The sequence below is a fragment of the Lissotriton helveticus genome, chromosome 2_2, assembly GCF_964261635.1.
Source record: "Lissotriton helveticus chromosome 2_2, aLisHel1.1, whole genome shotgun sequence".
Classification (NCBI taxonomy): Eukaryota; Metazoa; Chordata; class Amphibia; order Caudata; family Salamandridae; genus Lissotriton; species Lissotriton helveticus.
Genome location: NC_136060.1, coordinates 73,095,237 through 73,122,206, shown reverse-complemented (window position 1 = coordinate 73,122,206; position 26,970 = coordinate 73,095,237). Strand labels below are relative to the sequence as shown.

General features: G+C 50.1%; 1 protein-coding gene across 1 annotated transcript in view; it reads right to left on the bottom strand.

Annotated features, from left to right (window-relative positions):
* Window positions 1–26,970, bottom strand: part of ASAH1 (N-acylsphingosine amidohydrolase 1) — a 215,134-nt gene that overhangs the window by 10,431 nt on the left and 177,733 nt on the right. The window contains exon 13 of the mRNA XM_078678102.1: window positions 11,926–11,982. Coding sequence (XP_078534228.1) covers window positions 11,926–11,982 — 57 coding nt within the window. The remainder of the gene's footprint in view (window positions 1–11,925; window positions 11,983–26,970) is intronic.

Here is a 26,970-nt window from a genome sequence, read left to right as displayed (position 1 = left end):
TTTCACATTCTACTCCATGCCCGGCCAGGTCATGTCCCCTGCCAATTGAGGTTCTTTAATTTCGACTCCATTTTACATTCACCGCCATTTCGTGTTGCCTTTACACAGGCTGCTCGAATCATGAAGTGTCTCTGCTCCTTGGACTGCAACGTGTCAAAAAACCCCTCCGTCCTTGTCTTGAAACCCATCTCAGACACCAGCCGGCCTAAACTAATCCTTGTCTGGACTACCTAATCTCTATATCAACTATCCGTTAGCCTTTAGTATTCTTCCTGTGCCGTATCATCTTTTGGCCTTCGCTATTTTCTCCCTGTGTTTTCCTATTCCACAACCTTTCCTTTGAAGCACAAGAACATGTTGTGCCATTACTGATTGACTTATAGGTGCTGTCATTGATTGACTTATGGGATTGGGCAAAAACACGACTCAAGGGGGACGTTCTGGTTACATGATGCCTTGTTTTGAATGTTTTCCTATTGGCTAATATTTGGCAGATCTTGCATGTCCATATTAGGCATTTTGAATGCTTGCATGAGCTAGGACTGCCCCTTGGTCTTATGATGACTATGTAACCCTAAGCATATATAAGGCCTCTGTTTTCTGTACTCCTCAGACTGCCTCATTCAGTTGCTAAGGCTTCTGTGTGACGTAGTCTCACTCATTTGAGTTTAATAAAGATGTAATTTTATATTCCAGCTTCTGTGTCAACCTCTTCTTTGTATTAGTGAGACCCCTGAGAAGGAGTTTTGATTTCTTCACAATGCTCTCTTTAAAGTTCGATTATTTTTATTATGCTCTATTATTCACCCGTAGCAGGAAAAATAACACCTAATCCTCCAAGTAACACACTATGTCTATGTGCCCTGCAATGGTGGTAACAGAAATAAATGCACTCTTTAGTCCCATTTTTAAAACACCTATTCGAAGAACGCTTCCTAATCGAGTCACAGGTATAAGTGAACTGGGAGGAGGAGCGGGGCGGGGGGAGGGGGAGGTTTAAGAGGAGCGAAGAGAAGGAGTGAGAACTTTAAACTCCAAATCAACATGATTTCCATTAGTGAGAAGTGATACAACCGCTCTTTATTCTAATTTCAAAACTGGGCTACTATCCCTCCTGACCTGTGCATAAAGAAAAACTTCAGAATGAACCAGATATTCAAAATTTACCCCGTGCTCCTTCCTTAAGAGGTAAAGTCACTGGATAGATTTCACATTCCATCCAGCACAGTGTTTCCGAACAGAATTTTGGTGGGTCGCTAAAGTCCAAGCAATAATTAAAGAAGCTTTTAATTTCTGTATTTACCTTGTCACATCATTTTCTGCACTTCAAAGACAGAGGTCAAATGTCAGGCTATATCTTCTGACAAACTGTTTCTTATTTGTTTTAACATTAGGATTGGTGTTTACAAACTCCTCTCACTTTGCAGTCACAGAAAGAAAAGCAATGTGATTTATGCGACAATCGTGCCGGGGTACAGGAAGAGTGAAAGGAAAAGGTCTAAGATGTAATATCTGTAAAATGTGAACTGTACACATTCAGCCGCTAGGAAAGAAAAAATAAAACACATTCTTTCGTAAACCTGAAGAGTGATGGTAACAAAAGTTTTAATGGGATCAAAACTAATCAAGACTCTTTACATGGTGATACACAAATGGTAAATATTCACTGAAACCCCATTTCCACACATTAATATTAGCGTGTAATATAGTTTTATAAGTAAAACTACATGCCTGGACAAATTCAATGGACATTTCAATGGAAAAATGTGTTGCCTGTAAATGACATTGCTCTTCCACACAATGCTTTAGTTACATTAAATACAAAACAAAAATTGCTGCTTGATGTCGATTAAAGCTAGGTGGGTCGCAAAAGTTTGTCGTTCAAAAAATTTGGCTGTGGTTCTAAAACGTTTGGGAAGCACTGATCTAGCATTCTCTTTGGATGGGAGATACTCACATGCGGCCTCAGGATTTATAAAGAGCACTCTACTTTTCAGGACTGTAGCTTTGCCAAGTACCACAAAGATGCCTCTAGAGTCTGGACCATTGACAATCATCTAGTTCTTGACTATCTGCAGTTCTCTTCTGTGCCACTATGTCAAAAAACTGAAGTCTGGGAAGATGTGCACTCAGGAGTCCTCAAACAGGATGGAGCCCTTCTTTGCTGCCACCTTCATGACTATTTCGCGCTGAACAGTGGCTGCCAGCTTTGCTAACCCAGTGCTTGAACCCTAGCATTTCTCCACAGGGCCTTTGGGAGGGTGCCAGTTATTTTTCAACACAAACTCCAGGCAACATATATCCGTCCAGTACCATGATTTATTAAAAAATAAAAATGCACTTTCTACTTCAAATCACCAGTTTTATGCAGGTCTGATAGCCTTAGAATACACAGTGCTTTTGCCCTAGAAAAGGTTTGTAAGTGCTCTACGTTTTCCTCCAGATTTTAAATGGAAACATCTGCACAGCTGTCAAACCTCTGCTACTGTTGTAGTACCTCTCTGTGGGGAACCCTTGATCACTTTTACTCATTTGTGAGGGCACTGACCTCTTTCTCGTAGCAGATACTCCATCTGTGTTTTCCTCCAATGCTTCTTCTAGTGCTGAAGTCTTTTAGTAGGCACATTATTTGCACTGCTCTCCTAGAGACTGGCTGCCACATCTTTCGAGCCTTTAGGAAGTGGACCACTGGCTGTCTTTTGGGGCTGGCCGTTCCCTAAAAAAAAGTTGGGCGGGGGTGTCTAAGATGGTGGCTGAGTAGGGGTTCCTTCGTACCACTCGGCATCCTGGGCACGTAAGCCTGCAGTACCAGGCGCTACCCATTGCCCAAACGACTGCATGAATGCTGGGAATCACCCCAGGGAAGATAAGAGCTCACACAGGGCCACTGGCAACAGCCAGACACTGGTCCCCTGGTGGCTTCACGCATTACCAGTGCCACAGCCACACTCCCAAGATGGCAGCGGCAAAATAGACTGCAAACAGCACAGATAGGCCCTGAAATATAGAAAAGAACTACTGCAGGCTCCAGTACCTCCACCACTCAGGAGCGCATGGCTGAGCTCATCTGAAGCACTAGCAGCCTTGCTACCATCCACTGGGGCCCGCCTCAGAATCTAGTGTGACACCACAAGTCACAAGAGCCCTGAATCGGACTGGACGTTGAAGATTAGCAGGCTTCCTCTCTCCCTGACAGACACTGCGAAGACATGGTGGAGGATCATTGGTTTCCCGCCTAGCTCCAGAACATTATCAGAGGCTCCTGTGAAGACTCATCGGCCCAGCTGTAGCACTGTATCCTCGGCCTTGCCCTGACATAATAATCCACTGAAACTCTGCAGATTACAATGCCAGGACTGATGATCATCAATGTTCTTCTAACAACCTGGACAATGCGGAGCGCCAGTGCTTGTTATGGAGTGTGTCCCATCACTTTACCAGTCGACACAGACCCCACTACAAATGATATTATAGATACTAACCCGGGAACTCACAAGTTGCTTTTTATTAACCTTCTTTGGGACCCAAGTGGCTCACAGCTGCTATGGCCACGACAGCCACACAATGAGATTGACTGGTCCCTGATATCATTAACATTGGACCGACAATGTACATCAACTCGAATTCTTACTCCGCGGTGACACTTCTGAGGTGGACTTTCCTTCCCCCGTAACTCCCAGGTACCCTCCCCCCAACATAACAATACAAAAAGGACTGTCAATGGTCTATACAACTAATGGGGGCAAAGAAAAGAAAAATGTGACGGACTCTGTGTCTACCTGTAAGGCGTGTACAACAAAAAGGAAATGAATCCCATCAGCCCACCCATATGGCAGAGCTTCATCATCTGGGATAGAACCAAAGATGGTCCGGTTAAGGAGCCACACACCTGACCAAATACCATCCTTAACAGACAGTTATTATTTCAAACTGTCTCACACTCATTTTAATCTTGACACCATGATTTTCCCTAATAAACTTTTCCTTAAACCATGGTAGCCAATTTTACATCTCACTTTTTGATTCTTTTCTCACTGCAATTTAATATCCCACACCATCTCAAACTGATTTAATTTTTGGTTCGATCCATCACTGGTGGTTCCTTGGGTTTGGAGAAGCACATAATTCCAACAGGTGTGTGGCTCCTTAACCGGACCATCTTTGGTTCTATCCCAGATGATGAAGCTCTGCCATATGGGTGGGCTGATGGGATTCCTTTCCTTTTTGTTGTACACACCTTACAGGTAGACACAGAGTCCGTCACATTTTTCTTTTCTTTGCCCCCATTAGTTGTATAGACCATTGACAGTCCTTTTTGTATTGTTATACTGTGAATAAGGGGTTTGTCTGTCCTTTGGTCTTTAAATAATTTTCCCCTTAGACCCTCCACCAACCTTGTTTTTGACATTGACCCTCCCCCCTACCCCATACCCACCATATGCTCCTTCCTTGTCTCTGTTCTTCTCCTCACTGACCCCCGGGATGTAGGTGAGTGAAACTGTAACAGTAAGGCACAACAATCATGGAGACTCGACAGGCACCAGCCTCCCCTCTCACTCTTTTGAGCTCAATTATTATCATTAGGAGAAAGTTCCGATTAAAGGGTCTTAATTCCAGAGAGGAGTTCATACTCTCCCACATCTGCAGTATAAGCGAACCATTTGGACACAAAAAACTATGTGAACAGAAATTCCATTCATTGAAATAGTCACATACTCCCCACAACTATACACATTGAAGTCAACTTCTATATATTAGGAAACAAACTCACCTCAAATGAGTGAAATTGGCAGTAGCTTTTTAGGTCTTGCCTAGAGACCACTTTAGCTGTCGGTTGTAGAAGTCCTATTGTGAAAATTAGTAGGCTTTGGGTCAGCCCCATGACTGGTTAGCTTTCTTATCTACCCGACTTCGCTATTCTAGGTTTTGTACTACCCCTGCAGCATGCCTTTGAGAGTTTACTTTTGTTTTGATAAGTTGCATCTTTTACTGCTGATATGAGGGAACTGCCTTTTTTCTTTTTTTCTTTTAGCGCTCAAGGAAAGCACCTGGCTTTCCTTGCTCTCTCCCTCATCTGATCATTACTCTGTTAAACCACCACCCCTGCACAATCTCTAGAGGCTTCTCCCATTTGCCCATTGCCCCCTTCCCCACCCTCTCTCTAGAGGCTTCACAACCTCAATATTCAGCCCACCTGCCCCTAGCAGACAGCATGGTAGGCTACCTACATTTCCCATTTGTTACGGTGACCAGAAGCAGAAGACATAAGACGGTCCCGCTTTGATCAAAGATTTTGTGCTTGTTCTGCTCACAAGTCCTACCAGTACTTTAATGATTCTTTGCATGAGCAAGGGGTGATGTACAAACAGTTGAGCATTTATATTCTTCTTGAACTCCCTGCACCTCTACCCTTGATCCCTATTCCTCTATCTCTGGATTGTCACCCTCACATGTACCTGTGGTAGGTTTTGTTTTCCTCACTTTGAAAGCTCATCCTTCTACTCTGCCATATTAGAAAGCAGAGAGTGATGGAGGGTGTGCAGAGGGTAGCGGGGCTTGTGTATTGCATGACGGATGTTGTGAGAAACAGAGCCAGACTGGTAAAAATCACATGGCATGTTCAGTGCATGGCCTTGGGTAAGCAACACAAGTTAGAGGATGTGCAGCACAAATATTAAACACATGCTCTGGAGAGGCACGCTGCTATGGATCTGCAGAGAGCAGGCAAGTGTACATACAGCACACAAACGTTCACAGCCAAGGGTACATAACATCTAGCTAAAGATTTTTACATTTGTACAGTATGACTGAAGATATGCAGGGAACTGATGAGCAGGTGCAGAGTAGGCTATGCATAGGCAGAGCATGGTTGAAGGAGTGCATTGTGGGGAGTAGAACTGAGCTGTAGGAGTTTAGTCGATCGCAGGAAGTGATCTGCCTTGAACTTCTAATAATGGAGGATGCAGCATCTTGCCCTTTTGAACAAATCCTTCCCATTTTAGTTCCATACGTAGAGGATTTTCTTAAGAATGTAGGTTTTGTACCATCGCAAACTGGAAAATAGCCTGCATTTGTAAAATACCTGGCTGACCACTGTAGAGTGCGGCTGGGTGGGGCTTTGTGAGGCAGACTGACAAATAGATTGAGACTCAAGACCCAAGGCCCTTAGAAGTGTGGGCTTTTGAATTATAATTGAGGCTACAAAAATAGATTCGTTTCTAATTCTGTATCCTTGCTGAAACTACTACTACCACCCCTAATCAATCAATCAATCAGAGCATTTATATAGCGCACTACTCACCCGGAGGGTCTCAAGGCGCTGGGGGGAGGGGGTCCGCTACTGCTCGAACAGCCAGGTCTTGAGCTGCTTCCTGAAGGCGAGGTGGTCCTGGGTCAGGCGGAGGTGGGTCGGAAGGGAGTTCCAAGTCTTGGCGGCCAGGTAGGAGAAGGACCTTCCTCCTGTGGTGGCTCTTCGGATGCGGGGGACGGCGGCGAGGGCGTGGCTGGTCGATCGAAGCTGGCGTTTGGGAGCGTAGAAGTTGAGGCGGCTGTTGAGGTATCCTGGTCCTTGGTTGTGTAGGGCTTTGTGTGCGTGGGTGAGGAGCCGGAACGTGATTCTCTTGTTGACCGGGAGCCAGTGCAGGTCTCTCAGGTGTCCGGAGATGTGGCTGCGGCGGGGGATGTCCAGGATGAGTCGTGCTGAGGTGTTCTGGATCCGCTGGAGTCTCTTCTGGAGTTTGGCGGTGGTTCCGGCGTAGAGGGAGTTGCCATAGTCCAGACGGCTGGTGACGAGGGCCTGGGTGACCATCTTCCTGGTCTCGGTGGGGATCCATCGGAAGATCTTACGTAGCATGCGCAGGATGTTGAAGCACGACGAGGAGACGGCGTTGACTTGTCTGGTCATGGAGAGGGAGGAGTCCAGGATGAAGCCCAGGTTGCGTGCGTGGTCTGTTGGTTTGGGTGCGCTGCCCAGGGCGGGGGGCCACCAGGAGTCGTCCCAGGCAGAGGGTGAGGATCCCAGGATGAGGACTTCCGTGTTGTCCGAGTTCAGTTTCAGGCGGCTGTTCGACATTCATTTGGCTACGTCTGTCATCCCTTCGTGCAGGTTGGCTCTGGCGGTGGCGGGGTCGTTAGTGAGGGAGAGGATCAGCTGGGTGTCGTCGGCGTAGGAGATGATGTTCAGGTTGTGCTGGCGTGCGATGGCTGCGAGGGGGCTCATGTAGACGTTGAAGAGTGTTGGGCTGAGCGAGGAGCCTTGAGGAACGCCGCAGATGACTTCGGTGGCCTCCGATCTGAATGGGGGGAGGCGGACTCTCTGTGTCCTTCCGGCGAGGAAGGAGGTGATCCACTCCAGTGTCTTCTCCTGGATTCCGACGTTGCTGAGGCGCTGTACTAGGGTACGGTGGCAGACAGTGTCGAAGGCCGCGGAGAGGTCCAGGAGGATGAGGGCCGCTGTTTCTCCGTTGTCGAGCAGGGCTCGGATGTCATCGGTAGCTGCGATCAGGGCGGTCTCGGTGCTGTGGTTGGCCCGGAAGCCAGACTGCGAGAGGTCGAGGGAACCGTTCGTCTCGAGGAAGGCGGCCAGTTGCTTGTTGACGGTCTTCTCGATGACTTTGGCCGGAAACGGGAGCAGCGAGATGGGGCGGTAGTTCTTGAGGTCGGTTGGGTCTGCTGATGGTTTCATGAGTAGAGCGCTGAGTTCCGCGTGCTTCCAGCTCTCCGGGAAGGTGGCGATGTCGAAGGAGGTGTTGATGATGTCCCGCAGGTGGGGTGCGATGACAGCGTCGGCCTTGTTGAAGACGTGGTGAGGGCAGGGGTCTGTCGGAGATCCGGAGTGGATGGAGTTCATCGTGCGGATGGTGTCTTCGGTGCTGATCGGGGTCCAGGCGCGGAGGGTGGTGGTGGGGGCGGTGGTTCGGTCGTGGCGTGCGTCGGTTGAGTGCTGAAGCTGTTGTGTATGTCCGCGATCTTGTTGTGGAAGTAGGAGGCAAGGGAGTTGCAGAGGTCTTGCGAAGGGGTGATGTCGTTGTTTCCGGCGTTGGGGTTGGAGAGCTCTTTCAAGATGTTGAAGAGTTCCTTGCTGTTGTGTGCGTTGTTGTCCAGTCGTTCCTTGAATGCGGTTTTCTTGGTGGCGTGGATCAGCTGGTGGTGTTTTCGGGTGGCGAGCTTGAGGGCAGTCATGTTGTCCGGTGTTGGGTCTCTGCGCCAGGTTTTCTCGAGTGCTCTGCAGTTCTTCTTGGAGCTCTTGAGTTCGTCGTTAAACCATGGGGCTTTCTTGCTGCTGGGTCTGCTCGGCGGGGTCTTCAGCGGGGCGAGGTCGTCTGCGCAGTCGCTGATCCATTTCGTGAGGTTGGTGGCTGCTTGGCTGGGGTTTGTTGTGCTGGTGGGAGGGTTCTTGCTCAGGGAAGTAGCGAGCTGGTCTGCAGTGATCTTGTTCCAGCTTCTGCGGGGAGCCTGTTGCTGGTGATGGTGGAGCGTGGTCCTTCTGAAGCTGAAGTGGACGCAGCTGTGGTCCATCCAGTGGAGTCCCGTGGCGTGGCTGAAGGCGATGTCCTTGCTGGATGAGAAGATCGGGTCGAGTGTGTGTCCGGCGTAGTGGGTGGGGGTGGTCACCAGTTGCTTGAGTCCGAGGTTGGCGAGGTTGTCCAGCAGGGTGGTGGTGTTGCGGTTGTTGTTGTTCTCCAGGTGGAAGTTGAGGTCCCCGAGGAGGATGTAGTCGGCGGAGGGGAGGGCGTGTGGGCTGATGAAGTCGGCGATGTCCTCGCTGAATTGTGTGCGTGGTCCCGGGGGTCTGTAGATGAGGGTGCCTCTGAGGGTGGTCTTGGGGTTGACGTGGATCTGGAAGTGCAGGTGTTCGGCGGGTGCGAGGGTGTCGTCGGTGTTGGTCGTGATGCGGATGGTGTTCCTGTGGATGATGGCGATGCCTCCTCCTGTCTGGTTGGCGCGGTCTCTCCGGGTAATCTTGTAGCCCTCTGGAATGGCGATGTCGGGCGCTGAGGAGGCGTTCATCCAGGTTTCCGTGAGGAAGGCGACGTCTGGGGCTGTGGTGTCGAGCAGGTTCCAGAGCTCGACGGCGTGTCTGTGGACGGAGCGGGTGTTGAGCAGGATGCACTTCAGGTGGGTGCTGCTGGAGTTCGGCTTAGTGGGTGCTGGTGTGGCGTGGGTCCGGTTGCAGGTGAACTTGCAGGAGTGGCAGCTGAAGGGTCCGTGGGTGCGTCTCGGTGTGGCTCGGTAGCAGCCCGGGGTTCGGCCGGTGTTGAGTGCGTTGAGTTCGGTGGCGTCGTAGGTCCGTCGGGTCGGCTTCCGGCGGTGGGGGCCAGGGGTCCTGGCACTGGGCGCGGTCCAGGCGCGGACGGGCGTAGACGGGCTTACCTTTGGCGCACCTTCGGCGCTCAATCGGTGCTCCCGCTGCGCGCGTCCGCTGCGCGGTCGCTCTGGGGGCGTCATAAGAAGGGAGCCGGGAGGGAGGGTCCGCTGGGAGGCGGGGAGCGCGTGGGCCAATCGGCAAGCTGGGGAGCGGGGTCGCGGCAGGAACGGCGGGAAAAAACGGCAGGCATGGTGGGCGGCCCTGCGGCGGCTGGGGCGCCAGATCGGCGTCTGGCAGGCAGCAGGTAGAGGTAGGCAGGCAGAGCAGGCGGGGAGCGTGGGGGCGACCAGGCCGTGGAGGGCGCAGTGGTCGCTCCTGAATCGTGTCTGGGTCCCCTTAAGAAGGGAGCCGGGAGGGAGGGTCCGCTGGGAGGCGGGGAGCGCGTGGGCCAATCGGCAAGCGGGGGGCGGGGTCGCGGCAGGAACGGCGGGAAAAAAAGGCGGGCTTGGTGGGCGGCCCTGCGGCGGCTGGGGCGCCGGATCGGCGTCTGGCAGGCAGCAGGTAGAGGTAGGCAGGCAGAGCAGGCGGGGAGCGTGGGGGCGACCAGGCCGTGGAGGGCGCAGTGGTCGCTCCTGAATCGTGGTCTGGGTCCCCTTAAGAAGGGAGCCGGAGGGAGGCTCCGCTGGGAGGCGGGGAGCGCATGGGCCAATCGGCAAGCGGGGGGGCGGGGTCGCGGCAGGAACGGCGGGAAAAAACGGCGGGCTTGGTGGGCGGCCCTGCGGCGGCTGGGGCGCTGGATCGGCGTCTGGCAGGCAGCAGGTAGAGGTAGGCAGGCAGAGCAGGCGGGGAGCGTGGGGGCGACCAGGCCGTGGAGGGCGCAGTGGTCGCTCCTGAATCGTGGTCTGGGTCCCCTTAAGAAGGGAGCCGGGAGGGAGGGTCCGCTGGGAGGCGGGGAGCGCGTGGGCCAATCGGCAAGCGGGGGGCGGGGTCGCGGCAGGAACGGCGGGAAAAAACGGCGGGCTTGGTGGGCGGCCCTGCGGCGGCTGGGGCGCCGGATCGGCGTCTGGCAGGCAGCAGGTAGAGGTAGGCAGGCAGAGCAGGCGGGGAGCGTGGGGGCGACCAGGCCGTGGAGGGCGCAGTGGTCGCTCCTGAATCGTGGTCTGGGTCCCCTTAAGAAGGGAGCCGGGAGGGAGGGTCCGCTGGGAGGCGGGGAGCGCGTGGGCCAATCGGCAAGCGGGGGGCGGGGTCGCGGCAGGAAAAAACGGCGGGCTTGGTCGGCGGCCCTGCGGCGGCTGGGGCGCCGGATCGGCGTCTGGCAGGCAGCAGGTAGAGGTAGGCAGGCAGAGCAGGCGGGGAGCGTGGGGACGACCAGGCCGTGGAGGGCGCAGTAGTCGCTCCTGAATCGTGGTCTGGGTCCCCTTAAGAAGGGAGCCGGGAGGGAGGGTCCGCTGGGAGGCTTTCATTTCACATTTCACAGATCCATGCTATGAGATTATATTCATTCATTCATACTTGCTCAACAAAGACAGCAATGTAAAAATGAGAATCTGTGGAAAACACAATAGAGAATCTCCCTATCAGGTAAACAGCAATTACTTCCCCAACATTAGGCCCCTCCTATGTTCCCAAGCTTGCATCAAGCATTATCAGTTTCAGATATGAAAAAAAGCCTTATGTAGAAGAGTTCTCAGAACAAAATAAGCCTAACCACCTGAATGTTCGGAGAATCATCAGAATTCAGACCAATGTTCTTCTTAAAGATGTGCCTAGACCAGGAAGTAGCCGCACTGCATATTTCCAAGAATGCAATTGTACCACAGTTTAATGCATTGTGAGACAATCAAGGAGCAGGTGAAAAGCGAATGATAACAGAAGTTAAGACATGCATGAACGATCTGAAGTTGCTTAGTTGTTTTCTGAAGAGCAAAGGATCCATCTTTTAGCCTCTTGGTATCCCTCTCATGGCAGCCTTCAAACTGTATTCACTGTACCTAAACCAGGAATGCTTTTCAACTCTATCCTTCAACCACTCGCATTCATCAACTGAAAATGAGTTCTTTAACATCTGTCTATTTTGGGCTATATCCAAATATCTTCCAACTGGAGGTCCCCATCCTAAGTTTGTAAGTACCAGTGTGAAGGGTCTATCATTAGCAGTCCTATGGTTCAATTAAAGCAATTGCTGCACATATTTTGTCTGTATTTAGTGAAACTAAAGTTACTTTCCAAGTCAAATATACTCTAATGATTTCAAGTACAATGTTCCATAAATGCAAACGTTTTCAAGAATAGGAGAGAAGATAGAGAACAGAAGTAAGTTGGGTCCAAATAGAATTATGGAAACCTTTCTTTTGAAAGGCATTACATTAGCAGTTATTTAATTTGAAATCACAAAAAAATGCACTCATTAGTCGGCCATCCCTTAACATCTACAGGGCAAAATGTAGATTGCGGACACCAACGGGGGTGCAGCATAATGGGAGAGAACGTTAGGAATTCATAAAGAGCTGCTTAGGTAAGTACATTCTCTGCTGTTTGATAATGCTTGACAAAGCGCACCTGGGCTCTTTCAAGAGACAGGTCATTTAAACAGTGAAATGCATGTTCTGATAACATACCTTATTGAGAACCGGTTTTGTTGACAGAACATCGTAGATCGTCTTAAATGATATATTCTAGGGGAAAATAAAATAAAAATAAAACCAACAATGTAAAGCAGTTACAGATTTCTAATAGTTTCATAACTCATCCTATTAGAAACATGGACAATTATTATTAAATATAGATTATTATGGAAAACGATACCTTGCTTGAATTAGGATTCCTGTCTGAAAAATTAGTTTTGAAGAAAATCCTTCACGGATTTGGTTTGAGTATGCCAATTTTCATGGCGATTATATCAGGTTCAAATGTAGCACTTTTGTTCTTACTAACTTTCAGTCTGGTTAGAGAGATTTAGTTGTCTCCCAGAAGAAATGAATCTCCAGGCACCTTAGACAGACTCTACTGCTTGGTGAAGCATACCAGAGCCTATATTATTGAAAGGGCGTACTGCCTTTGTTTGAGAAATGGCGCACCTATAAAGTGGTGCACCGGGTGCAAACAGGAACAATGCACCCTATTATAATAAATGTACTGCCACTAGGGCAGCTGCAAATTTGTGGGTCTGAGTCTCCAGGGCGGCACATTCACATGAAATACAGAGCTGCTGCTTCAAAGCCACTCCTGTCTGCATGGGGATGTCTGGGGGGGGGTCCATTATGCACTGTGCCTCAGGGGAGCAAAGGGCGTGTGCGCCTGTTTTGCCTGCTCTGTTCCACTCATCCCCTTCCCATCTACCCTCCCACCATCTCCACAAACCCCTCCCTGGGCACATTGGTATTACAGCTTGGGGACGCAGACGCCTGTGTGCCTCCTACTGTAATACTGATAGCACTGGTGCATATGTAGCACCAGCGATATAATGGGAGGGCAATCTCTCATTTGCATTGGGTTGTGGCCCAATGTAAATGATTGAACTTCTTTGCCTCTGCGCTTGCACCGCATTATAGACACAAACAAATGCAAACAGGCCCTAAGGAGGTGCACTCACAGTGCACCACAAAAAGGGGGCACACCGCTGTCAGTGTGTCTCCTGAAGGCAGCCCTCTGGAGGGATGAAACGGGGTCCCATAGGCTCCTAGATATCCCCCTGCAGGCGAGAATGGTCACTCACTGCACCCGCATGCAGGGGGATCTCTCTCCCTTCTTTAAATGGCGGTGGCATGCCCCTACACTGTGAAACACAGAGCGGCTTTGAAGCAACCATTCTATTTCACTGAATGGGCTGCCCTGGAGGCGGAGCATTCATTGTACAGAGGGCACTGTTGCTGATTCCGCAGGTCACACCTGTTAAAATGTGTGGGACAGTGTGCAATTTCCATAATAAGCACCAACCTTTTTTTTAAAAACTTGTTTTTATTGCATTTTTCCAAAAGTAATTGCCATAACAAATACAGTGCATAGCATGTTGATTAGATATTAGCATGCAGTAAGACAGTGGCAAATAGAATAACAATCAAATAACAGTGCAGGTTCGCGTAAGAGTGGAGACAAATAGAAAATGCTACTTACCAGTATGCATCTGTTCTTGGCAGGTAGAGCTGCAGATTCGTACACTTTTGCAATAGATCGCCACCTGGTGTTGGGCTCGGATGATTGCAGGTTGTTGTCTTCATGGAAGAAGTCTTTGTAGTCACAAGATAGGTGACTCCTCCCTTGGACAATACTGCGCATGGCCATCGACTCCATCCTCAGATTGTTTTTCGCCATGATGGGAAATGATGGAGTTAGTAGAAGTAATGAGAAATGATGCCCATGCGTGTGCATCTAAATAAGATGAGAACTGGAACGGATACATGTCCCGGGGAGGCGGGAGGGCGAGTACGAATTTGCAGCTCTACTTGCCAAGAACAGATGCATACTGGTAAGTATCATTTTCCATTCGAGGCATATGAGCTGCAGATTGTACACTTTTGCATCGATTGTGCAGCAGTGTCTCCCCTAGCGGTGGTCGCTTGTATCCGTTGCAGTATTTTGAAACAGTGTTCTAAGGACAGCTTGGCCCACTGCAGCTTGCTGTTTGGCCTGCACATCAACACAATAGTGTTTAGTGAAGGTGTGTAGTGTAGACCATGTTGCTGCCTTGCATATGTCCTATAGTGGTATATTTCCTAAGAAAGCCATAGAGGCTCCTAGTTTGCGAGTGGAGTGTGCTCTAGGAGGAACTGTTAGTGTACGTTTAGCTTTTTGATAGCATATTTGTATACACTTTACAATCCACCTGGCGATTTCCCCCTTCGAGATGGGGTTGCCTTTGTGTGGGGGAGAGAAAGACACAAATAATTGTTTTGTCTTTCTAAAGGATTTGGTCCTATCTGTGTAGTATAACAGGGCTTTTCTAACATCTAAGGTGTGTAAAGCCCTTTCTGCCACAGAGTCTGGGTTTTGGAAAAACACAGGTAGCTCTACTGATTGGTCAAGATGAAAAGGAGTAATAACCTTTGGGAGAAATTTTGGATTAGGCCTAAGAACCACTTTATTAGGATGTATTTGAAAAAATGGTTCTTGTATTGTGAATGCTTGTATTCCGTTAACTCTTCTGAGAGAGGTGATGGCAACAAAGAAAGCAGTTTTCCATGTTAGGAATTTCAATTCACACTTGTGTAAAGGCTCGGAAGGGGGTCCCATAAGTCTTGTAAGGACAATGTTTAGGTTCCATACCGGAGCAGGTGGTAACCTAGGTGGGATTATTCGTTTTAATCCTTCCATGAATGCTTTTATTGCAGGTACTCTGAAGAGAGATAGATGTTGCCTATTCTGTAAATAGGCTGCAATTACTGCCAGATGCAGGCATATGGAAGAATAAGCCAAATTAGACCTTTTTAGATGTAAAAGGTAACAAATTATATTTTGGATGGAAGCATCCAGTGGATCAATGCGATTATTGTTACAATATATTGCAAATCTTTTCCAATTAGCAGCATGACACGCTCTGGTAGTGGGTCTTCTAGCTTCTTTAATTATGTTCATACAGTCTGGTGGCAGGTTTAAGTAACCAAACTCTAAGACTTCAGGAGCCAGATCGCCAAATTCAGTTGGCTTGGTTCTGGGTGTCTTATTTCTCCATGGTTCTGTGTTAACAGGGAGGGTGTGAGCTTTAACTTTTGATGTGGAACCAGTGAGAGATCTAGTAGTGTGGTGAACCACGGCTGGCGTGCCTATGTGGGAGCTACTAGTATTAGCTTGAGAGACTGTTGTCTGAGCTGGGCGGAAAAGCGTACGCAAATCTGCCTGACCAATTCATCCATATCGCATTCTCTTCTGACCGTGGGTGTGGAAACCTGGCGGCGAAGGTTGGGCATTTTGCGTTTTCGTGGGTGGCAAACAGATCTATCTGTGGATGCTCCCACATTTGGAAGAATGGTTGAAGCACTTGTGGATGTATTTCCCATTCGTGAATCTGTTGTGACTGTCGACTCAAAAGATCTGCTATCCGATTGTGAATTCCTGGAAGGTGTTCTACTGTCAGGTGTATGTTTTGAGGAATGGCCCATCTCCAAATGTTCTGCGCGAGCTGGGACAGTTGTAGAGAGTGTGTCCCCCACCCCCTGTTTTTGTATATAGTACATGGCTGTCATATTGTCCGTCCGGATTGAGACAGCTTTGTTTTGTACTTGCACTTGAAACGTTTTGAGTGCTAGGAAGATTGCTAGCAGCTCTAGATGGTTGATATGGAACATTTTTTGTTGGTTGTTCAATTGGCCTTGTGTGGTATATTGTAAGAGATAATCTGTCTTATCCACCTGTCTGTTGTGATGGAATTCCAGACGGGTAGGAACTGTGATAATCTGCCCCCCACAGGAGTGGAATGCTGTAGGGGAGGCAGAGGGAAGTCACTGTTTGGGAGTGGAAGAAGAGCGGTTGTTGTTGTTACCTCTACCTCTTCCCTTATTATTATTGCCTCTGTATCCTCCTCTAAAGTAGCCTTTGTTGGAGGAGGTCTGTGTGTGCGTTTTGAAAGATGATGTCGTATCTGCGCTGGTTTGCTTAGAGCCTCCTCTATAAAAGGAGCGGCGAAAAGAACTTCTAGTCTGTGCAGATTGTAATGCACCCATAGACTTAGCTGTGTCTGTGTCTTTTTTCATGTTTTCCAGTGTAGTGTCTACTTCCGGCCCAAACAATTGGTTTTGATTGAAGGGCTGGTTCAAGATGGTAGTCTGAACCTCCGTCTTAAACCCTGAAATGAGTAACCACTTATGTCATCTGAGTATAACACTAGTATTGACTGCTCTGGATGCTGTGTCAGTAACATAGAGTGCACATTTAATTGAGGCATTAGATATTAATTTGCCTTCTTGTATGAGCTCTGCTGCCTAATCTTTGTATTGATCTGGGAGATGCTCTAGCAGTTTTTCTAATTGGTCGTAGTGAGCCCTGTCATAGCGTGAGAGCAGGGCTTGTGTATTTGCTATGCGCCATATATTTGTAGCCTGCGCAACAATCCGTTTCCCTGACGCATCAATAACTTTGGATTCCTTGTCAGGTGGGGGCGTGTCACCAGAAGTCTGGGAATTAGCCCTTTTTGTGCATTGGACACTACTAAAGAGTCTAGTGGCAGATGTCCCTTAATATAGACTGGATCAGATGGTGCTTGTCTATATTTCTTTTCTATTCTTGGATTTAACACTCTACAACGTACCGGGTCTTTAAATACTTCTAGAGCATGTTTAATGACTCCTTTGATCATGGGTAGTATTTGCGTAGACCTTTGTGACTGCTCAAATGTATCAAGTATAAAATCCTCATCAATAGCATCAGAGTGCATTGAAACCCCGTGGTAAAAGGCAGCTCTATTTAAGAGATGATTAAACCCAATACTATCTTCTGGAGGGGAAGGTTTTGTTGGATAGGATTGAGAATCAAGAATGTCGGGCACATTGTGTGGTGGGAAGTCATATAAATCATCCTCTCTAGGATATGTATCTGCACTGATATCTTCATCTACAGGGTATGCATTTGGCTCTGTTATGTCATTCCCTCCACCTAGATCATACTTCTCATCAGTGTGGTGTGATGATGCAGGGGATTAAACAGGAGAAACTGCAGGTGAAATGTAAGGAGGGATAGGAGAGGAAGAAGGTGAAGGAGAGGAAGGGTGCATTGGAGAAGTTGCACAATCCTTCTTCTTGGCAGGAACCACAGGCAGAAGTGGTGTGTCTGCTGGTCTCTTCTTGTAAGGAATAGCTTCCACATGTCCAGTTTTTGGGTTGATATGGACTCTCTTTTGTTTAGGATCTGGTCTAAACAGTTCTTCTTCCTCTGCAACTTTCTTCGGCGTCGATTTTTTCGGTGCTGATAGGGGTTGTTTTGTGTTTTTTGCTGTAGGAGGCGTTACAGAGTCCCATGGCAAATTTCTCGGTGCCGAAGGTGGTTTTGGCTTGGTAGGCTTGTTAGAGGGTTTAGGTGTCTCTGAATCAGGCCCTGGAGTCTTTGGTACCGAGGTTGGAGTTTTTGGAATAGAGACAGGTCTTGTTGGCCTTGAGGCTTCGGACGCTGGCTTTCCATCTTTATTTTTGGAACCGGAAGGTTTTGGATCCGGAGCTTTTTGCGAATCCGGTACAGTTTTCGGCTTCGGCACCGGTGCATCTTTTGGTTTGGGTGCCGAAGGATCTTTGTCTTTGGGCACTGAAGGGCGTTTTGGCTTCGGTGTCAAAGAATCCTTCGGTGTCGAAGAATGTTTATGCTCCGGTGCCGATGGAAGAGGTGGAATTGGCACGTACGGTTTAGTCGGTGCCGAGGCACCGGAAAGCTGAGTTGTTTTCCTCTGAGCCGAACCCGAAGGCGGGGCGTTTGAGGGAATATTTCAGTCTCAACTGGGCCCCAGGGGCGGAGTGCTGACCGTTGCCTTTGGCTTGGGTAGTGTCTGTTGAGCAGGGGCAAGAGTACTCACGGGTTGACGAGATGGGATCGAGTCATCTGAGTGCTCTGCCTCTGATATGATCTGGAGATCAGGCGAGTCTTCCTCGGCGGCAAGTGGAGCCTCGTCTTCGGAGATGTCCTTGACCTCGGAGATGTCTTCTTCGACGATCTCCTCTTCGAAGATGTCTCCGGTGCTGGGGCCGTTCTCCTCATCTTGTGTCGACGTGCCCTCTGATCCCGAATGGTCTTCTTAGATCGGAAGGATGCACAAGCTGTGCAGGCCGACTCGTCGTGTTCCGGCGATAGACAGAGGTTGCAGACCTCGTGATGGTCGCTATGAGGGAATTTTGCTCGACATACCGGGCATCTCTTGAATGGAGTTCTGTCCATGAGGCGTAGGCCGTACGGCGCCGATAGGCCCAAGTCGACGCACCGGAATGTAGCTGGTGATGTCGAAAAGTCTATTCGATGTCGAAAATGTTTGTATAAAGTTTTTACGCTTCGAAGTTGCTGAAAAAGTCTTTTCTAGCCAGAGCGGAAAACTTTCATCCGAACCCAGTGGCGGAAAAAAACAATCTGAGGATGGAGTCTATGACCATGCGCAGTATTGTCCAAGGGAGGAGTCACCTATCTCATGACTACAAAGACTTCTTCCAAGAAGACAACAACCTGCAATCATCCGAGCCCAACACCAGGTGGCGATCTATTGCAAAAGTGTACGATCTGCAGCTCAAATGCCTCGAACAGGTCTATTTATCATAACAGGCTAGCTAACAAAGCATCGATCATAGCTGTGAGGGCATTTTAGTCAGGGTGGAGCTGGCGTGGGTTCAACCCAGTGTAAGGAAATCGGTCTCTTGGCTAACAGTAGGGCAATAGCAGCATAGCGCCGAATCCCAGCCCCTAGGGGTGGACATATATCCAGCAGTGCAAGCAGTGGGTAGGGGGGGTCAACTCATTCAACCATCAACGCCAAATGTCCAATAACCGCCTCCCAAAACGCCAGGACCTGGGGGGTGGGCGGGTGGGTGCAGTTCCATGCCAAATGAAAAAAAATCAGCATGTGCAGCCGCACACCTCTGGAAGTTCTCAGGCCTAGTTGGGTCCATTTTGGAAATAACTTTGGGGATGACATAAGCCCTGTGTATATATTTAAAATGAAGGAGTTTGTGCTTGTTGTTGTTGGAGATATAGCGAGTTTGTGCACAGCAGTAAGCCTACATCTTATCCGTCAAAGGATGCCCCAAATCTCCCTCCCAAGCCACCAGCGTCCCCCACCCACCTCCAGGCAGAGCGTCTGGGCAAGGTGATTGTGACGACGAAGAACAGACCACGGAGGCGGATACACAAGGGACAGAACGCTTCCCTGCTCACCTTTCTCCCTGTCCCCTTCTTTATTTTCAGGATGTGCAGGCGGGAACCTGGCCATTTAATCCTGTCTCTGTTCCGCGTCACATGACTTAGTCAGGTGACTCGCTCGAGCTCAAGAACGAGGAAACCAAGGAAGAAGCTCTCTCGTTTGGCGGGCTGGAAAAGGAGAACTGAGGACTCAAGGACGAGTACTGCCGCGTTCAGACCTTCGTTGTCAGGCCCCAGCTGGGAGAGAGGAGGACCATCACGGCGGACGCAGATCCCGATCCGCTCGTGGGAGCCTGATGCTTGTGAGCCAAAGGAAGAGGCACAGACGGGGCGCCGGGCCCCATCCTGCAACACGAGCAAGCCAGCCACGGACGTGGCTTGACAAGGTACGGGGACACCTTGAGGCGGTGTGGCGCCGTATGGGGGAGGGTGAGAACAACATGGGAGGTAGTATAAGTGGGGTGAAAAACTAAAGCACTCCACTACGTTTAAAGACCCTCCAGCTGCCACCGTGATCTTCACACTGGTGACGGAATTGGGTGTTTACTCCTGACACTTCCCTTCCCTGCAACCTGCACACAGATATCTAAACAACCGGACATTACCCTGACTGGGTGTTTTATTATAATATTGTTTCTTATTTTCTTGGCCCCCCCCACCCGTGCTTCAACGAGAACTTCAATCTCCCCAGAATAAGAAGGTGGAAATCTCTCTTTCCCAGCCTCAAAGGACAGTGAGGAAAAGAAAGAGTGCAAACTGGCCTACAATTCCCACAAACCCTTGTTATAATTAATCAAATAAAGGCAACCCATAGTAAAGTTTTAACTGTGTGTCCTGGTCTGCTTCTCCACAGCACCACAGTGATATAGTCTGGAGACTAGATGTGCGCTGTCAGGCGATATAACTATTGTAGATAGGGGAGGGAATTCCCACTGCTCTACAGTTGACATATCACGGCAACCAGTGAGGTTCGCGTACTGTGTACAAGAAATGTAACTAAAATGGATATGTCATGGCCCTCGACTATGTCCGCGACTGAACTCACTTGGCCACTAGAAAACGCATGTTTCATGGCTCGGAGGCGACATCGGGTGAGTGCGTGCAGTGTTAGAGTTTCGGTAGTCTGAGGTAACCGCGCGTTGATGAGTAGTGGCATGTGGGGGGAATATAGGCAGTCAGCCTTCAGGTATCAGCAAAGCCTTTCCCAAGCCCAACATGTGTTCTGTAGTGTATGAATTTCCGTTGGTGTACTCGCAAGGCCAAGCAGAAGAATGGTGGAGAGAGGACAGAGGGGGTACCTGTGAATGTTCAGTTTTCAAATACTGGAGCTGTGCGTCTGAGTAGTACCAAAAATAGGCATAGTGCGCCTGTGCTACCAGGTAATGTGAGTAAAAATCGGGTACTCCAAAACCGCCATGCGCAAAGTGCATTGTGAGTGTCTGCCACCCCACCCGGGCCTGGCCACTGGCCCAAATTAGTCGTGTCAACCTTCTCCGGAGAGTAGCAAAAAATTTAGTTGTAAGTGGAATGGGAATATTTGAAAATAAGTAGAGAAAGCGGGGCAGAACAACCATCTCAAAAATAGCTATTCTGCCGGCAATCGATAGTGGGAGCGTTATCCAGCGATTGATCTGTGTCGATAGACAATATATGGCTGGGCCATAATTGAGGCGGATTACTTCTGATGCTGTACGGTGTACTATATGCCTAGATATCTAGAAGAGTTGTCGCACCACCGCAAAGGGAAGTCCAACATGAAAGGGAGGGTAGCGTCCGTCAAAGGAAAGACTTCAGATTTGGTCCAGTTATTAAAGAGACCAGAAAAGACTCCAAACCGGACCACCTCTCGAATTATTGGGGAGAGATTTGCAACAGGCTCGCGTACAAATAAGAGAATGTCATTTGCATATAGAGAGGCCAGGAGGGGGTCCTGATAGAATCTGAGTCCCCGTTGGAGATGGCACCCTTGGAGATGCCGCACCAGAGGGTTCATCACAATGATGAACAGAAGGGGTGAGAGTGGACATTGCTGCCAGGTGCTACGCGATAAGGGAAGTTGATCTGTGAGTTCTCCATTAACACGGAGCAGCACCACAGGGTTAGTATAAAGGAGGTGCACAAGAGCACAAAAATTCAGAGGGAAGCCCAATTTGTTGAGTGCTGCTTAGAGGAAAGGCCACTCCAGGGAGTCAAATGTATTCTCTGCATCCAACAATATCGCCGCTGAGGAAAGGTGAGTGTCAATTTGGTTAATGACTGCAAATATCGTGCGCAAATTGACAGAGTTCGATCGATTTGGTACAAATCCTGTCCTAAGGGGGGATATGGTTTGATTTTATAGTCTTGATTTAACAGAGATAGGGGCCTATAGGAGACACACCTATCAGGCAACTTGCCCGGTTTAAGTATCAGGGAAATTATAGCTTTGCGCATTGTGAGAAGGAGCACCCCAGAGTCAAGTGCTTCCGCATAGACCTCCAGGAGGTGTGGAACTAGTATGGTCTTATAAGTTTTATGAAATACGCCCATAAGTCCATCCCTGCCGGGGGTACCGGACCATCCAGGTTGTCTATGGCCTGAGATATTTCATCGGCCCTGATAGGCGAGGCCAGAAATTGCTGCTGGCCTCCTTCGATCCACACCATTGCTACCTCTGCTAAGTAGTCGGAAAGGGTAGTGTTGACGGGTGGGGAGCATGTAGCGAATAGGCGAGTATAGTAGGACAAAAAGGTAGAAAGGATATCCACGCCATGAGTGACGAGAGTGCAGTCATCTAATTGTAGTTGAATGATGTACACGGTATGCTGACGGGGGCTAAGTAGTTTGGCCAGGGTCCGTCCTGGTCTCTCCCCTTCCCCATATACCCGAGCGTGTGCATATTTTCTCAGATTAGCGGTCTCACGAGAGACAAGCTCTTGGAATTCTTCCAGGAGGTTCGCACGCTGATGCATTGGAAGGGGTGAGCCGCCCGATAGTGCCTGAGCATCTAGATCTCATAACACCTTCTCAGCGGCATTGAGGTTCCGGCGTATAGTGCGCAAAACCCCAGCTTCTTTAGTTATGCATATGCCCCGAATATTTCCTTTGAAAACTTCCCATGGAGTTGCATATTGGGGTACTGAGCCAGAGTTGATCTGGAAATATTCGAGGATCGCGTCTCGTATCTCACTTTTGAAGACCATGTCAAGTAGAGCGTCAGTGGGGAAATGCCCGGGCCTGTATGGGCATGCTATGCTGGGTAAAGTCAGTGATAACAGCACCGGTGAGTGGTCCAATAACATGCGGGGTAGGTAGTCCATCGACTGAATATTAATCAAGAGCTCCGGGGTTAGGTACCAGTGGTCTATACGAGACCACGTACCGTGTGGTGCTGAATAACTGGAGAAGCTCGTGCCAATGGGGTGCTGGTGCTGCCAAGCATCAGCCAACAGGTGGGTCCGCAGAAGGGCCTCAAGCTCCTCTATGGAGTGCAGTTTGGTTATGTGGCCTGTGCCTGTAGTGTTGGGAGTTAGTTGTAGGGTGAGATTAAAATTACCCCCTAATATGATGGAGTCAACAGGATGCCAGAGATGTGAGTGGATATGTTAGCGAAGAAGCCGGTCGTATCTACATCAGGGGTGCAGACATTAATTATGAGTATCCGCTTTGCTCCCAAACTCCCCGCCACTGATAAATAGCTCCCCTCAGGGTCCTTAATTACTGTCTGGGCTGTAATGGGTAATGCTTTGTGGATCAGGATACAGACTCCGCGAGAATAGGTACTGTAGCGGGCAAAGTAATCTATTGGTGCCCCAGGTAGACGCAAAGAGATTGTCGGAGATTGGAGCATAGTTGGTTTCATGTAGCAGGGCTATATGTATTTTGTGCCTGGCTAAATAGGCTAAGACCTGCCTCCCCCTTGCGAGGATTCAACAGACCCCTCACATTCCACGTCATGCATCTCAACTGTAAGGTTGCCCCCCCGACTCGGTCTCGCTACAGCAGGTGTGATAACGTATTGATAGAAACATCTACGCATGTGGTACTAGGAAGTCAGCTAGTGTGTGTTATAATGTCCTGCATAATACAAACAAACCATAAAACATGAAAAAAAACACATCCTAACCCCCACCCGCCTCCCCCTCCCACATCTGATAACCACCCAACCGGTATCCGGTGAATCCCAATGTCCCACAATCAACAAGGTAGGAGATTTCTCGATGGGGGGGCGGGCCGGGGGGACAGCACCGCCCTAAGGTAAAAGTTAGTCATGTATAAATCAAACGCAACTGCAATTGGAAAGAGGAAAACCGATAAGGTTACACCAATAAGGGATATTCCCTCCCATCAATCGCTAAATGGCGATGAGTACAATCATGATGGGGACTTTCGTGTAGATTTAGTGTTCATGGTCTTGTTTATTTTACATAGTGTTGAAAAGGTTTTTCGCGGAGGTACGTTCGTGCTCGGTTTGTGGTCTTTCCAGAAGTCTCCACCTTCTGCGGGTGTTTCAAAAATGTGAATGGCATAACAAATGCTTTCTTATTGCAGGGTTTGCTTAATGTCTTGAAATTTGTGCCGGGCCTCCTCAACTACTGGTGTAAAGTCCAGAGAGAACGACAATGACATCCCCTGGAACTGCAGATCTCCTGTGTCTCTGGCTCTGCGTAGTGCAATAGTCGCGATAGTTGAACAGTCGCGCTATGAGATGTGGAAGAGCTCCTGGGGTCTATCTGGGGGCAAGCGACCTGTGGACCCCGAATGTGGAGGAGAAACTGTCCCTTTCAAAGAGTTCCACAAGAAGGCACTTCACATACGCATCCATGGGGCCTGTGTTGGTGGACTCGGCCATTCCAGCTTTCCGGAGGTTATTGCGACACGATCTTGCGTTGATGTCTTCTGCCTTGGCTGCCGCCATTTTTAAGAGGTGCTCAATGCAATCTAGGCGCTTCGCCATGGCCGATTGGGTATCCTCCACATCAGAGATGCGCCTTTCTGTGGTGTCACTGCGGGCCTCATGTTGTTCCAGATGTCTTTGCATAGTGTGAAGACGAGCCGCCAGACCGTCAAAACGCGTGGCTATGGCCCTGAATCTGGCACCTAGTTCCGTGAATATGGCTGCCGCGCCCTCCATTGGGGGCTGTTCAGGGTCTGGTGGGTCCACAGGGCCTGAGGGATGTCGCCACCCTCCCGCCTGGGAGTTTTGGCGGCCTCAAAAGATAGCTGCCGTTGCTTGGAGTCTCCGCGCCACATAATTAGCAGAGGAGGATGAGAAAATGGCCGCTCATCATGTGGATTGTGTCTGACCATCGGATGCAGTGGTAGGCAGGCAGACATGTGGCAATGATATGGGCCCCTGAGGCATGGGAAGGGCACTGTCTTCACTGGCAGACCAAGAGGGAGAGAATGCAGGTGCAGGCTTGCGTGTATCTGTGCCACTGTGCCCTACACATATGAGGAGTGGTCCAGCCATGCATTAATGGTGGTTCAGGAGCACTCTAATTGTTGCATCGGTCATTCTCCCGGTGAGAAGGGTGTACAGGACAGCAAAGTATCAGGGTCCCCAATCCGCAATTGGCCGCACATGAGGGCCGTGACGGAGGTATCACGCCCAGGGCTTGCCACTTAACTAATAATGTACCGGTGCTGATGTCACCTCAGCACACATTGCCGGGAGCCGGAGGTTGACGCGATTAGGCTGCCCAGGGATCAAGCACGTGACTCGACTTGACTGACTTGACTGGGAAGGTCGGTACACCGCCACTCAGTCCTAGGCCTTGATGTGCAGAGAAGCTGTGTGGCAGCAGCCCCGCCCTCGGGCTCGCCTGCGACCCCTGGCGTCGCGGGGCCTCCAAGGGCCGCGTCAGGCTGCCGCCGTCACGGGACCCCTCATAGACAACAGGGCCACTTACAGCCACTCCGCCACACTCTTCTAGTGTCCGCTGCAGCACTCGGGGGGACCGATCTCAGCGATGGGACGGAGTGAGGCAGTTTTTCCACCACGCCCTCTCCGGAGCTCCAAGATCAAGCCACCATCTTGGTGCTTGGTCATGCCATGCCCCCTCAATGAGCCCCAACCTTTCTTTGTCTTTCTGATTTGTGGAAAAACATTTTGGAAACTCTGTGCGTACCTAAATAAGAAGTCCTTGTCAATTGATCCAGGCGTTTTCAATCCATGCAAAGGCTTGACAGCAATGCAATGTTTCGGGTAAAGCCATGCGCCTGATACCAAAATGATCATCAGGTAATGATTGTTATTTATCTTTTTATTTTAGATTGTGCCCTCCAAGAAAACCTGCCGCACCCTCGAGAAAGCCTGGCGCCACGACCAGACAACAGAAAACATGACCGCCCTCAAGAATGCCACCCGCAAACACCACCAGCTGATCCGAAGCACCAAGAAGACAGCATTCAAAGAAAGACTGGTCAACAACACCCACAACAGCAAGGAGCTCATCAACATCGTCAAAGAGCTCTCAAATCACAGCGCCTGCAACACCGACATCACTCCCTCGCAAGACCTCTGCGACTCTCTCGCCTCGTTCTTCCACCGCAAGATCGCCGACATTCACAACAGGTTCGGAGCACAAACCACGCACCCAACCGCCGAACCAACGCCCCCAACCACCAGCCTCTGCACCTGGACCCCTGTCAGCACCAAAGACACCACCCGCATGATGAACACCATCCACTTCGGCTCCCCCACCGACCCCTGCCCACACCACATCTTCAACAAAGCCGACTCCACCATCGCACCCCAACTCCGGAACATCATCAACAGCTCCTTTGCATCCGCCACCTTCCCGGAGAGCTGGAAACATGCCGAGCTGAGCGCCCTCCTCAAGAAACCCACCACGGACCCCACGGACCTGAAGAACTTCCGCCCCCATCTCGCTCCTCCCCTTTCCAGCCAAAGTCATCGAGAAGACAGTCAACAGACAACTCTCCGCCTTCCTCGAGACCAACGGGTCCCTCGACCCCTCACAGTCCGGCTTCCGAGCAAACCACAGCACCGAGACCGCCCTCATCGCAGCCACCGACGACATCAGGTCCCTGCTCGACAATGGGGAAACGGCTGCCCTCATCCTCCTGGACCTCTCAGCAGCCTTCGACACTGTATGCCATCGCACCCTGAAACAGCGACTCAGCAACACCGGAATCCAAGGAGCGGCCCTGGAGTGGATCATCTCGTTCCTCGCCGGAAGAACCCAGAGTCCGCCTCCCCCCGTTCCGATCCGCGGCCACCGAAGTAATCTGCGGCGTCCCGCAAGGATCCTCACTCAGCCCCGCGCTCTTCAACGTCTACATGAGCCCCCTCGCAGCCATCGCCCGCCAACACAACCTCAACATCATCTCCTACGCCGACGACACCCAACTGATCCTCTCCCTCACCAACGACCCCGCCACTGCCAAAGCCAACCTTCAGGAAGGAATGAGAGACGTCGCGGAATGGATGAAGATCAGCCGTCTGAAACTGAACTCAGACATGACGGAAGTCCTCATCCTAGGACTATCCCCTTCCGCCTGGGATGACTCCTGGTGGCCCCCTGCCCTGGGCATCGCACCCAAACCAACGGACCAAGCACGCAACCTGGCCATCATCCTGGACTCCTCCCTCACGATGACCAAGCAAGTGAGCGCAGTCTCATCATCCTGCTTCAACACCCTGCGCATGCTCCGAAAGATCTTCCAATGGATCCCCACCGAGACCAGGAAGACGGTCACCCAGGCCCTCGTCACCAGCCGCCTGGACTACGGGAACACCCTCTACGCTGGAACCCCAGCCAAACTCGAGAAAAGACTCCAGCGCTTCAGAACGCCTCAGCACGACTCATCCTGGACATCCCTCGCCGCAGCCACATCTC